Source organism: Eleutherodactylus coqui, chromosome 3, assembly GCF_035609145.1.
Source record: "Eleutherodactylus coqui strain aEleCoq1 chromosome 3, aEleCoq1.hap1, whole genome shotgun sequence".
Classification (NCBI taxonomy): domain Eukaryota; kingdom Metazoa; phylum Chordata; class Amphibia; order Anura; family Eleutherodactylidae; genus Eleutherodactylus; species Eleutherodactylus coqui.
The window spans coordinates 292,669,922-292,683,935 of record NC_089839.1 but is presented as its reverse complement, the minus strand read 5'-3'; the positions used below and the strand labels follow the sequence as shown (position 1 = coordinate 292,683,935).

Sequence of the window (14,014 nt, the reverse complement as noted above, 5' to 3'; positions counted from 1 at the left end):
GAGGTAGAACGGGAGGCGACTCCCCAGAGGCAGGCTCAGAGCCGAGCTGTCACCTAGGAGGACTATCTAGGGCTAATATAATCAGCCCATGGGAACTAAATTTTCAGGAAGTTCTTCATTTTATCCACCAAGATGGCCATCAGGTTCTCATTATTCATGTACCATAACATACACCATTTGATTTCAGAGAAGGCAAGCGTATGTTTTTTCCAAGATGCCGCTATAATTTGCTTTACAGCTAAGAGCACAGGATTGGGAGTTCCCAAAATTGGCAAATATTATCAGGCGGCCTAAATAGCACAGCTGGTCGTCTACTACATGACCACAGAACCTCATTTGTGGCTCGCATTGGAGGTGACGGAATGCCACCCCATTCCATTAGATGGCCTGTTGTAGCTCTTACCGTCCCAAAGGTCATTTATTACTAACCCAATCTTGTTGCACTCCCTCCAGATCCGGTCTCATGTCTTCATTTCTCCTTATGGCCCCTATATGTGTCAATGTGGTTGGCTGCCGGACTCACCAAGTTGTATCACTACTTGAATTTGTCAGGGATTAAACCCTTTTCCAACCTCCAAGCACTTTCTGCCCAGTCGGGACCTCTTTCACTACCTGAAAATAAAGCATATTCTGCTGGCCCTCCTTAAGAATAGTTTTGCGCCCTATCTGCTTAAGTCACGTTGACGTCAGGACTCACACTTTCCACCTTTTAGTGACATTATTTGAGTGGCTGGTCCTCTAGTGCCCTCTCTGTTTTTTTCCCCTTCATGTCCATATTATGACGACCATGTATTCGAGTTGTGGCTGCTGGCTCTTGTGGGAAGAGGACTGACCCCTTGGTGATGTGCCAATTCTTTTACTACTTAAGTGGATTTTGTGTGGCACCAATGGATGCCACACACCTGGTGGGTCTTAAACATATTTATTTCCCTTTATTAATATGTCTGTGTGGCACCTGGAAGAATTTTTTTCCTTTCAGTTTATAAATCCCCCCCTTAGGGAGGGGACCTGTAGATATGTATCAGATGTAGTGCAGTCAGATGTTGTGTATCTGTAGTGTTTTTCTGGTATGTTTCCATCACTATGCCTTTAGAGATATATATTCTCTGCTGAGTGGGCATGCTCACTCTCTGTGAAATTGCTGCTCAGCACTTTGGGCCAAATAGTTCCCCTTCCCCTCTCACAGCATGCCATCTCACAGACGCAGAATAATGAAGGAGAAGCTGCAGCTGCATCCCCCTCCTCTCCCTTGCTTTCCATGTTCTAGTTATTGTTTTACTACAGCACTTTTTTTTCCCAAGACTGTTGGGTCTTCTAAGTAATTATAAAGAGCCTACAGGCAGAAACAGGGAACTACATGCTGCTGGAACATAATGAAGAAACTGTAGCTGCATCTCCCTCTTCCCCATGTTCTAATTATTGTATTACTATAGCAGATTTTTTAGAGGCTTCTGAAAATTTATAAAGAGCCTATAGGCAAAAAAGGGAACTACAGGCTGCTGAGACATCAAGAAGATGCCTATTGTTGTCCTTTAAAAGATTTTACAAACATTCATATATCCACTACTGATTTCTGCACAACAATTGATAAACATAGATTCACTGTGAGGTGAGAGATAGATATACAGACAGCAAATTTCATAGAAGCAGAAGGCACTATTGTATGTCAATGCAGACTCGTGAAATCTCTTCCAAGTTGGGCACTGCCAACCTTCTCCTGGGTAGTCGTTTCAGGCCAGGCTGGAGAGAGGACCAGCTTGTTTGTATAGAATTCCAACAACAAATATTTTGGCTAAGGTGTTTAGGCTTCCATTGGATCTGGTACCCCAGACCAGTCATCAAACTACAATCTGGTGCATTGACCGGTGCCAAAAAAGACTGCACTCAAGCATTATGTGTGAGCGATCAGAACTCAGTGCAGGCTGCTCCACTATATCCTCCCAGTCAGTGATAGCTCACAAGTAGGATTTCATTATAAGATATGCTTTACCGATCCCACTGCAACACAACTACATACATGTATGCATAATATCCGATGAAGGGCTTGTATGGAAAGTCTACATACTGCAGCCTGGATCAGCCATTGCAATGACATTGACCGCAGCTGCTATAGGATAAAGAATAATGGTTGCTATAGGATTACATTAAACAGTTCTGCTTATTGTATGGTGGTGGTCTCTGTACAACATCCATTCTGATGTGCCTGAATCTGCAACATTTTTAAGAAAGCGTTCTATGACACAACTAAGCGATTGCTCTTAAAAAAACAGCCAGGACTATCAATAATTGGTTGCAAAATGGTGCAGGTGGGTTAAAAAATATTGCACAATTTTCATATACCATGGGGGGGAATTTATTACAGATTCTACTGGCGTTAGAGTCACAGATATTGGGGGAAGGGGGGGGATGTGACTTTTCTTGTTTTTATGCTGCCCTCACCACTTTCTGGAAAAAGAGGCTTTTTTTAGGAGAGGGTGTGGCCACCACGGATCGACAGATCTATGTATAATTTGCGCCAGAAACTGACATAAGTTATGCCAAGAATGTATGCCAGGTCAGCCATGGAGAGGCATGCGCCTCTGCATGTATTAGGTGCATTGTGAGCCGGGGTAAATGATACCAAGATCCGCGTTGGAAGCCTTTACACTGGGCGATTATTGACCAAATAATGGTTGGAAGCGAGCGTCCGCTGACAGGGCACTGAGAGAGAAATTGCTCACTTGTTGGAGTTGCTTGGACTTTAGCAGAACTAAAAACTAAGTCACTATCGGCCCGTCTAAACAGAGTAGTTCCCTTATGAACGACTGCATGTTAGAAGGGAGTGGAGGAGGGCGGCTGGAAGAGATCTTCAGGGCGCTCCGCCTTCATTCACAGAAAAACTATTGCTCCTGTGTAAAAGTGACAATCGCCCCATGCAAAAGGCCTTTTAGTAAATTTCCCCCCATATTTATGACAAAGTTGGGACATTTTTCGGCATGGTTCAATTAATACGCAAACCCCCAATCTATCTGTAACACTATTGAAATGAACTAAGTGTGTAACAATTGATTAGAATGTAAATGTTAGGCAGGTTTTACATCCATATCGGAACCTTCAACCGAAGGTTCTGTCGCAGATGCGGCTCAGAATACTGGAAGAAGAAGCGCCGCATGCAAAAGCTAGGCAGCTGGGCAGAAACCGAACCGACCCCATTATAGTCAATGGGGTTCCAACCTGAGACGGCGCCGTTAGGCTGCAGGGATTCCCCTTTACTGCTTCCTAAACAGAGCAGGAGAGCAGAAGCTGGAGGGCTGATGTGAAACCACCCTAAAGCCGCATACACACGGACTCCTAGCGAAGATGCACAATCCGCGACCTCTCCGGAATGGCCGCAGATCCAGTGGCTTCCATTGACTATGGAAGCCATCCGTGAGGAATCCATGCAAAAATGGCGTATGCTGCAATTTTTCATCCGCGAGCATAAAACGTAATTGGTTTCCGCTCGTGTGCATGAAGAATCACTTTTCGCTGTGGAATCCAGAGGCGGGCGCCCTCTGCTGATTGGGCAATTCAAATCCGCCCGAGCACATTCACCCCAGTCTGTTTTTTAAAAACTGTTATGTTTTGGTTGTTTTTTTGGCTCTATTTATTTATTTCTTACAAGCTTACAACTCTGGACAAATACAAAATGTGTGATTGTCTTATACAGTTAATACGCAGCTGCCTTACAAATTTTGGGGCGTTTTAGCGATTTTGTCCTTTGCATTGTGATTTATACTTCTTTAGGTTTTGAGATTTTTAAAAATTATTTTTGATTGTTTTTCGTAAGGGGTCTTGAAGTTTCCTACACTAAAGCTAGGTACACATTTGCGTAAAAAAAAAATCTGTGTTATGTCAGCAAAAAATGGACGTTTTTTTCATACGCGTGCAGCTCTGTATGCCCACCGTATTTGGTCCGCGTGTCAGCTTATTTTTTTTCTCTGTACGCCATGCATTTTCACATCTGTAAAACAAGAAAAAATGAAACAAGCCCAATTTTTTTTTTGATCTTTAAAAGCAAAAAAAACCGGACAGCACACGGACTGCGCATAGATGGCATCAGTGTGTGTGCTGTCTGTTTTTTTTCTCTGCCTACCATGCATTTATCAAATCCGCAAAAAAAATTGAAACAAACCCAATTCTTTTCTGCATCTTTTAAATAAAGGGACAGCACACGCCATTGATCTGCTGTCCATTTTTTCTCTCCCCATTCACTTGACTCCGTAAAACGAATCAGAATAGTGGTCCGTTTTTTCATGCAGTCCGTAAAATAATGTGGGTCTGGTATGTAGTCTGCTTTTTTAAGCTAGTGTGCCGCGGACTAAATGCCTGGCTGCCATTAGAAATATTACACCCTAATAACACATAAAATACAGACGCTTTGGTCAAACCTACATTGTAAAAGAACAACTCTACTATAAAGTTGCACCTTTTGCAATGAGCTTTGGAGCAGCATGAGACGAGGGCCCCAGGATGGTGTCCAATAATTAACCCTCTATCTATGGGGTGGCTTTTTCATTTAATTCTGAGCTTCAATCATTATGGAAGGTGTTGAAAGGCGGTGGGGTGCTGATCAATCCCTACACCTGAACCCAGAGGGGGAATGCCATAGACGCTATGCAGGAGGGCTTCATGGCACAGAGTAAGGTATGAACTCCAATAAGAGGAGGGAAGAGCTTGGCCATAACACCCTCCCTGTCCCTTAAATGAGGGGGGGTAAAAATGACTCCCATCATAGTGTTTGACAGAATAATCCAGGATGATAAAGCAGCTTCTCCAGAGGGGGTAACAATGCTGGATTCTCCCTTGTAAGCTGCAGCCTGGAGGGATGATGAGCCTCCATGAGCGGCAGCAGCAGTCTCCTCCTCATCCTCTGCCTCCCTCCTCTTTCTCTCCCTGTATTCAGCTGGTTGTGATGAAAGCTGACATGCAGATCACTCCATACTAATGTGCAATAATTAACATAATAGCTGTAATTAAATGCACGCTAACAAGGCCATAAATATATCATGTAGTGTTACTGTCTCACTGCCCCTAAATGCTCTCTCATCGTCCATTAAACCTGGGGCCTCCTGTGCGATGGATGTGTGCGCCATTCCAGCAAAAATAAATCCCACAAATCCTGCATGGAAGGAAGGGAAGGGACCTGGAGGTGTCCTCCATTCATTATCTGCACGGTGCAAATCATAATAATAATAAGAGAGAAATAGAATCACAACAGGAGAGTGTGAAGATGGTGATTAGAATGGGTAGAACTGCACAGTGCATAATAAGAATGAAATATTTAATAGGAGCTAGAATTCTAATACAATTAATAGGAATATTGGCTTGAGAAATATCCTAAAACAAAAAAATGAGAATTTAAATATTAAGAATGTTATATAAATAATTAGATGAGAATGTAATATAATGCCGGCATGCAAGCTGTGTTCTAAAAGTATGGATTGCTTCTATGCAACCAAAGCCACTATCAAGAACAATAGATTCTCTACCAAATGCAAAATTAGCAGTTTGATAAATATTTTTAAATGACAGATAGATAAATGAATAGATAGATATGAGATAGATAGATAGATAGATAGATAGATAGATAGATATGAGCGATAGATAGATAGATAGATGTGAGATAGATAGATATGAAATAGATAGATATGAGATAGATAGATATGAGATAGATAGATAGTTATGAGATAGATATTAGATAGATAGATATGAGAGATAGATAGATATGAGATAGATATAGATAGATATGAGATAGATAGATATGAGATAGATAGTTATGAGATAGATAGATAGATAGTTATGAGATAGATATTAGATAGATAGATATGAGATAGATAAATAGATATCTAGATATTAGATAGGTAGATAGATATGAGATAGATAGGAGATAGATATCTATCTATCTCATATCTATCTATCTGAGATAGATAGATAGATATGAGATAGATAGATATGACATAAATAGATATGAGATAGATAGATATGACATAGATAGATAGATATGACATAGATAGATAGATATGAGATAGATTGATAGATATGAGAGAGATAGATAGATAGAAAGATATGAGAGAGATAGATATTAGATAGATATGAGATATATGAGATAGATAGATAGCTCGATAGATATGAGATAGATAGATAGATAGATAGATAGATATGAGATAGATATGAGATCGATAGATATGAGAAAGATAGATAGATAGATAGATAGATAGATAGATAGATAGATAGATAGATATGAGATAGATAGATATGAGATAGATAGATATGACATAAATAGATATGAGATAGATAGATATGACATAGATAGATATGACAGATAGATAGATAGATATGAGAGAGATGGATAGATAGATAGAAAGATATGAGAGAGATAGATATTAGATAGATATGAGATATATGAGATAGCTCGATAGATATGAGATAGATAGATAGATAGATATGAGATAGATATGAGATCGATAGATATGAGAAAGATAGATAGATAGATATGAGATAGATAGATATGATGATAAATAGATAGATATTAGATAGATATGAGATATAGATATGAGATAGATAGATTGACAGATAAATAGGCAGAAGAGAGGTAGATAGATAGGGAAAAAGAGAGAGCCAATTGCAATTAGGATTAGAGCAGGATTTACCTAACACCAGATCACAGTCAGATGGACAAGAGAGCAAACCAAATCTTTACAGAGCAAACGCAACAAGTTCATGAATTCCTCCTTCCAAGACCCAACGGACTGCAAACACTGTGAATATTTACTGAATCTCACATTTATGTCTCTTCATTCATAATTCAATGTATTTGTTTATTAGGATTTGATGCAAAATTAGCAATTTGCATTTAAATGATAGACAGTTGGATAAATAAATAAACAGAGGATATGAGAAGTAGATATGGAGATAGATAGATATTTGTGAAGTTATACAGAAACAGTTACATGACAAACACAACTCTGCTACATGTGCAGCCCCCCCCCCTGCCCTGGTTGTAGGCATTGGTGTCCTGTGTTGTATCCAGATGAGCTGCTTTGACTGATTGAACAAGAGATTACACGGATTCATCAACAAAGCTTCCCTAATAGACGTGAAAGGCGCCTCTTCACACCAAGCAGGGTAATCAATGATATGAATCAATTAATGTGACTTTTATTGTGTTCACAAAAACAGCAACAAACGAATCCATGATTTTGTCCTCCCTCCCCCTGCAAAAATATACACCCGCCCAACGCATGTCATGTGACCCTACACCCCAAACCGGGTGATGACCAGGATCATCGCCTACAAGAAGCTGACAGACAATTAATAAAGAGGCCAATTAAGAGATGTGATAATTATTTAGACGAGTTCCGGCTACTGTTAACTCCAAAATTGCCACTCTAAAGTGAATATGTGCTGCTTAATAACACAACAGGTGGAAAAAATAATAATGAAAATAATAAAATACATAAAAATGTATGAAATGTGATAGTATTGTATTTTTTATTGTTTCTATTGTAATTTATTAATGGATATATATCATTGGGAATTGGCGCACGACTTTATGCAGAGTGCAGAGCGGTCCGGATAACAGAGCGAATATTACACAAACAAATACAAATAGGACACATTTGTGTAGTAATGGATACTATGCTTCATATAGAGCTCTGAAGAGGCAGACGGGAATATCGCAGAGTGACACGGTTGCATTGGCGTCTCACCAGTCTTGGACTAGGAGCTGACACTTCAGGCAGCAGTAGTGCAGAGCGATGCCTCCTCCGGCAGAACTGTGTGACGAGAGTTACAGGATTATTTACAGACATTCATACTGAGTTGTTACTTGTTAAAAAAGATGTGGATAGAGCAAATAATCCGAGTGTCACTAATGGACATTTTAATTAATGCAAAAGGGGAAAATAGGGCAAAGTGGGTCCGTGAGAAATGACATAAGGGGATTATTAGTGGACTAATCTGTCAAATAAAAATGAGAGAAGAAAGAAAGAAAGAAAGAAAGAAAGAAAGAAAGAAAGAAAGAAAGAAAGAAAGAAAGAAAGAAAGAAAGAGAAAATAACTAAATAAGTTAATATAAAACAACTAGAGATTAGATAAATAGATAATTATAATATCTATGTTCGTTTAACTCCAATAATAAGAACTACTACACTTACACATTGTATCATTAGAAAGTGAGAGATGTAGCAGAATTTAAATAGTCTCAGCCACCCCTCACTAATAATAATTCGCGGGGTTAAAGTACAATGCTATGTAGACCCAATGTGAGCAGCGACCAAGAGTCCCACTCAGCTCTACTACATGTATATGTAGCTTGCAGAATATCAGCGTCATTATAATATTCGGGTCCAGTGCACACAGGCTACAGTGTTATATATGTCCACGCACTGATATTTTGTATCCTCTCAGCTCCTGCTTCTATTATTGGGAGAGGCTCTTCCTGTGTCATCTGTGCACTTTTGGTTAAATACTTGAGAGTTTTATAGCCAATTGCAATTAGGATTAGAGCAGGATTTACCTAACACCAGATCACAGTCAGATGGACAAGAGAGCAAACCAAATCTTTACAGAACAACTACAACACGTCCATGAATGCCTCCTCCCAAGCCCCAACGGACAGCAAGCACTGAGAATATTTACTGCATCTCACAATTATGTCTCTTCATTAAATAGATGTATTCGTTTATTAAGGCTTAGCCCAAAATTAGTTATTTACATTCATAAATATTTTTAAATGATAGATAGAGGAATAGACAAGCAGAAGTAGATAGATAGATATGACATAGATGAATAGATATGAGATAGATAGATAGATATTAGATAGATAGATAGATAGATAGATAGATAGACAGATAGATATGAGATAGATAGATGGATAGATAGATAGATAGATAGATAGATAGATAGATAGATAGATAGATAGATAGATAGATATTAGATAGATAGATAGATAGATATGGGATAGATATGAGATAGATAGATCGATAGATATGAGATAGATAGATAGATAGATAGATAGATATGAGATAGATAGATAGATAGATATGAGATAGATAGATAGATAGATAGATAGATAGATAGATAGATAGATAGATAGATAGATAGATATGAGATAGATAGATTAGATAGGAGACAGATAAATATGAGATAGATAGATAGATAGATAGATATGAGATAGATAGATAGATAGATAGATAGATAGATAGATAGATAGATAGATAGATAGATAGGAGATAGATAGATAGATAGATATGAGATAGATAGATAGATAGATAGATAGATAGATAGATAGATAGGAGATAGATAGATAGATAGATAAATAGATCAGATCTTTACATTGTACTGCAAACATTCTACATCGGCATCTTCAATGCAAAACAGTTAAATGACAAATACAACTCCGCTACATGTGTAAGGTCAGTGTAGCCCCCCTGCCCTGGTTGTAGGCATTGGTGTCCTGTGTTGTATCCAGATGAGCTGCTTTGACTGATTGAACAAGAGATTAAACGGATTCATCAACAAAGCTTCCCTAATAGACGTGAAAGGCGCCTCTTCACACCAAGCAGGGTAATTAATGATATGAATCAATTAATTTGACTTTTATTGTGTTCACAAAAACAGCAACAAACGAATACATGAATTTGTCCTCCCTCCCCCCTGCAAAAATATACACCCGCCCAACGCATGTCATGTGACCCTACACCCCAAACCGGGTGATGACCAGGATCATCGCCTACAAGAAGCTGACAGACAATTAATAAAGAGGCCAATTAAGAGATGTGATAATTATTTAGACGAGTTCCGGCTACTGTTATCTGCAGAACTGCTGCTCTAAAGCCAATATGTCTTAAAATAATACAACAGGTGGAAAAACAATCATGAAAATAACAAGATAAAGAAATTACATAGACATTCCGAAATATGACGATCCGATAGTATTATAGCTTTAATTGGTTCTATGGTAATTTGTAATTTATCAATCGCTATGTATCATTAGAAATTTGCACACAATTTTACACACAATGCAGAACGGTCCGAATAAAAGAGTTAATATTATAACAAACAAACACATACAAATACAAACATAACACAGTTATTGTGGTAATGAGTAATATACTTCAGGGCAATGCGGGTCCATGGAAATGACATATGGGGATCGTTAATGGACTGATTTACCAAAGAAAAATGAGAAAAGATATACATATATATATATATATATATATATATATATATATATATATGAAACAGATAGATAGATATGAAATAGATAGATGGATAGATAGATATGGAATAGAAAAAACTTTTGCAGTTGAGTCCTCATGTTATCTTTGCGTTGGGAGCTGATATTACACAATGGGCTCAGGGAACAATTAACCTGTAAATCTCCGTTTCCGATTTTGACTTTCTCAGATGTGTTGGCTTTGAATATAAATGGAGACTGGCTGTTCTCTTGCTCTGGTCAGTCACCTGTGTGCGATGAATAGCGCCTCATTTCCTCGGCTTTCACATGCTAACAGTGCCATGATTGCCTCGTTATCACCCTGTGCTGCGGATTCCAGACATCTATAGCTTCTTTTGTTATGATGGCTTCTTTACATCTAATACAGTCATCAATAGATGCTGGATGCCCCCTGCACTTTCCCTGCCCACCCCATGCCTTCCTATCACCTGACAAAGGTAACTAACTAGTATTTGGGTCTATTCTAAATAGACCTGACACTACCATACATTCCATCGTTCCTTTCCAAGCTGCTTTCCCTCCTAGAGTCTTATGGACTCCTGTCCTAAATCTTGCCCAGGTAGCATGCCATGAGGGTTTACAGCCAGGGTGCATGCATTGTCAGGGAGAGGCATGGTGAGGGTCGTAGCTCCTGTGCCAGGGCGATGCCAGGCTGCTGTCCTCATTCTTGCAGATGATGAGAGTTAGTGTAACTGATGTCTCTTTGTTGACAATTTCATGAAACAACTTGAGTTGTGCATGGTGTAGTTGAGGGGGGGGGTGAGCAGGCGGAGGGGGTGACGTCAGGTGGTCATGTGACCCCCCCTGCTAGTATATCTTTAACTCGAAAGTAATCTATCAGGCAGTCTTTGCAAAGGGGACTTTAAAAGTGGCTGTGTGGGTAAGCTAGCTATCACCTGGGCACCACCCCTGCTACCTTGTGGACAGTGTCCTAGCTGCAGCCTTCACTAGACACTCAGATAGTGTCTTCTCTGGACACTGCTACATTCCCCTCCCTATCCCCTGGACAATCTGCTACCTCCAAGACTGGAAAGAGAGGGAGGGGGAACTGGAGCACTAAGAGGAGACCAGCACAAGGCTGTGTGTGAGTGCACAGGATCTAAGCACTGGCTGACTTGCTTGCTGCAAGTTGGGTGGCCTGAAGACTCTACTGAGGACTTTTCTGGAGATTTGCTTCTCGGTTGCCTCCTTCATTTGTTCCCTTTGCACTTCATCCCTAGCAGTTCAGCCTGGCCAAAAGCTGTGATGACCCTATCTGGAGGCAGCAGTGCCAGTGACATGTCCGGCCAGACGGTGTTGACGGCTGAAGATGTGGACATTGATGTGGTGGGAGAAGGCGACGAGTCCCTGGACAAAGACAGTGACTGTGAGAGCCACCATGAACATATAGAGGATGTGGAGGATCTCGGGGGAAAGGAACTGCTAAGAAGCCCCTCAGACAGTGCCAATGAAGCAGAGGGCAAAGGAGACCTCCAGGAGGGAAATGCACCCATGCAAAGCAAACCCAAGAACAGCCTGGTGAAGCCCCCTTACTCTTACATCGCACTCATCACCATGGCTATCTTGCAGAGCCCCCAGAAGAAGCTGACCCTCAGTGGGATCTGTGAGTTCATCAGTAATCGCTTCCCTTACTACAGAGAGAAGTTCCCAGCCTGGCAAAACTCTATCAGGCACAATCTGTCCCTCAATGACTGCTTCGTCAAGATCCCCAGAGAACCTGGCAACCCTGGCAAGGGCAACTACTGGACCCTGGACCCCCAGTCCGAAGACATGTTTGACAATGGCAGCTTCTTGAGGAGAAGGAAAAGGTTTAAAAGACATCAACCCGACAGCTTGAGGGACCAGACTGCACTTATGATGCAGAGTTTTGGAGCTTACAGCCTGGCCAGTCCCTATGGCAGGCCCTACGGGCTTCACCCTGCAGCTTACCATCACCCAGCAGCATTGCAATACCCCTATATACCCCCTGTAGGGCCCATGCTGCCCCCAGCTGTTCCCCTATTGCCTTCCACCGAACTCAGCAGGAAAACCTTCAACTCCCAGCTCAGTCCCAGCCTCCAGCTGCAGTTGAACAGCCTGAGTACTGCAGCGTCTATCATTAAATCAGAGCCCAGCAGCAGACCATCCTTCAGTATAGAGAACATTATTGGGGTGTCAGCGGCCTCCTCTGTAGGGGCACAAACTTTCCTGAGACCCCCAGTGACTGTACAATCAGCCCTGATGAGCCACCAGCCCCTGACACTCAGCAGAAGCGCTGCCACCATCACCCCTATATTAAGTGTCCCCACAAACCTCCTATCAGGACAGTTCCTGCCTACGGCAGCTGCTGCAGTAGCCAAATGGCCGACGCAATAAACCCAAGCAACAGCATAAAAAAGACTTTAGAACAACCCGCAAAAAAAAAAAAAAAAACACAACAGAACGGACTGCTGTATTGTATCTGTACATCCCTGGAATGCATTGTGTACAGGTAACAAACTATAGATCATTTGTAAATATTTGTATCAGAAAGAAAAAAAAATACAAGAAATCCTTATATTTGATTAATTTTCCTTTCTGGGTTTTTATTTTTGTAAGAAAATTGTAGATTTAGAGCGCTGAGCTTTCATTTTTGTTGAAGGTTCACTTACTTTATGAAAATGGAAAAAAAAAATGTACAAGAGTAAATTTTAAATAATACATTTTCAAGAAAATTGTAAAACAAAAAAGGCGAATCTCTAAAAATAAGTCTGTTTATATATGAATGAAAAATTCTGTGTATCTAAGTGTTAATCCTTCGTGTTGTACACAATTTTGTAAATAAATTTTTTTTTTTAAAAATGTTACATTGCCTGCTAATTTTATTGAGATCTCGAATGAGAATTATCGTGAATTTTAATTGGGGGATGAGAGCTGGAACTAATGTACAGAGAAGGTACGGAGGAATCTATGGATTCATTGGAGATCGGATTATGAATAGCTCACATTTACAATATGAAATAGACGGATTATTTATTATATACTTTTACTTACATGTTTTCATATTTATGTACATTGCAACATTTCTTCTATCTATCTATCTATCTATCTATCTATCTATCTCATATCTATCTATCTATCTATCTATCCCATATCTATCTATCTCATATCTATCTATCTATCTATCTATCTATCTATCTATCTATCAACAATCCATCAATCTCTATTTATTCATGTTATTCTTATATATATATATATATGTATATATAGATGTGTGTGTGTATATATGTATATATATATATGTCTATAGTTACCTGTGTAATATATCTAGAATTCTTTCTTGATCATCTTCCATCTATTTATCCATCATCTAACCATCAATCTCTATTTATTTCTGTTGTTCTATAAATAAACTTATATATGTTTATTTATAGAACACAAATATATATAATTATAGTTATCTGTGTAATATCTATCTATCTATATATTTCTCCCTAATTATTTCTTGCTAATGTTGTTTCTATCTATCTCGCAGTGCATTTCTAATCTCTGAAGGAAGCGGGGGAATCAGTAGTGTCCGCTTTTAACTCTATAATCTTATTACTTTCACTAAAGACTGATCCCAATCAGTGACAGGGCTTTGAAGCCAATAATCTTTAGCTACACTGTGTATACGGAACTATCTTTAGATATATCTTATATATACCAAGTGTATTTATCCAGGTTAACCCTTTGCAGATATTGCCACTGCTGGGCACCAGATCAACCTTTATGGCGCAAATCTGAGTAAATAAT

The 14,014-nt window shown here is 39.6% G+C and overlaps 1 protein-coding gene and 1 long non-coding RNA gene across 2 annotated transcripts in view; one reads left to right on the top strand and one right to left on the bottom strand.

Moving 5' to 3' along the window:
• Positions 1-7,433: 7,433 nt before the first annotated feature.
• Positions 7,434-14,014, bottom strand: part of LOC136621885 (uncharacterized) — a 45,699-nt gene continuing 39,118 nt past the window's right edge. The window contains exon 3 of the long non-coding RNA XR_010791281.1: positions 7,434-7,796. This is a non-coding gene — a long non-coding RNA (uncharacterized lncRNA). The remainder of the gene's footprint in view (positions 7,797-14,014) is intronic.
• Positions 11,122-13,031, top strand: FOXD3 (forkhead box D3). The gene has a single exon (XM_066597702.1). The coding sequence runs from the start codon at positions 11,507-11,509 to the stop codon at positions 12,614-12,616; it is 1,110 nt and encodes a 369-aa protein (XP_066453799.1). The 5' UTR covers positions 11,122-11,506; the 3' UTR covers positions 12,617-13,031.

Excerpts from the sequence above, each read along its gene's own strand:
- FOXD3 (XM_066597702.1), top strand. The coding sequence starts at position 11,507 with ATGACCCTATCTGGAGGCAGCAGTGCCAGTGACATGTCCGGCCAGACG.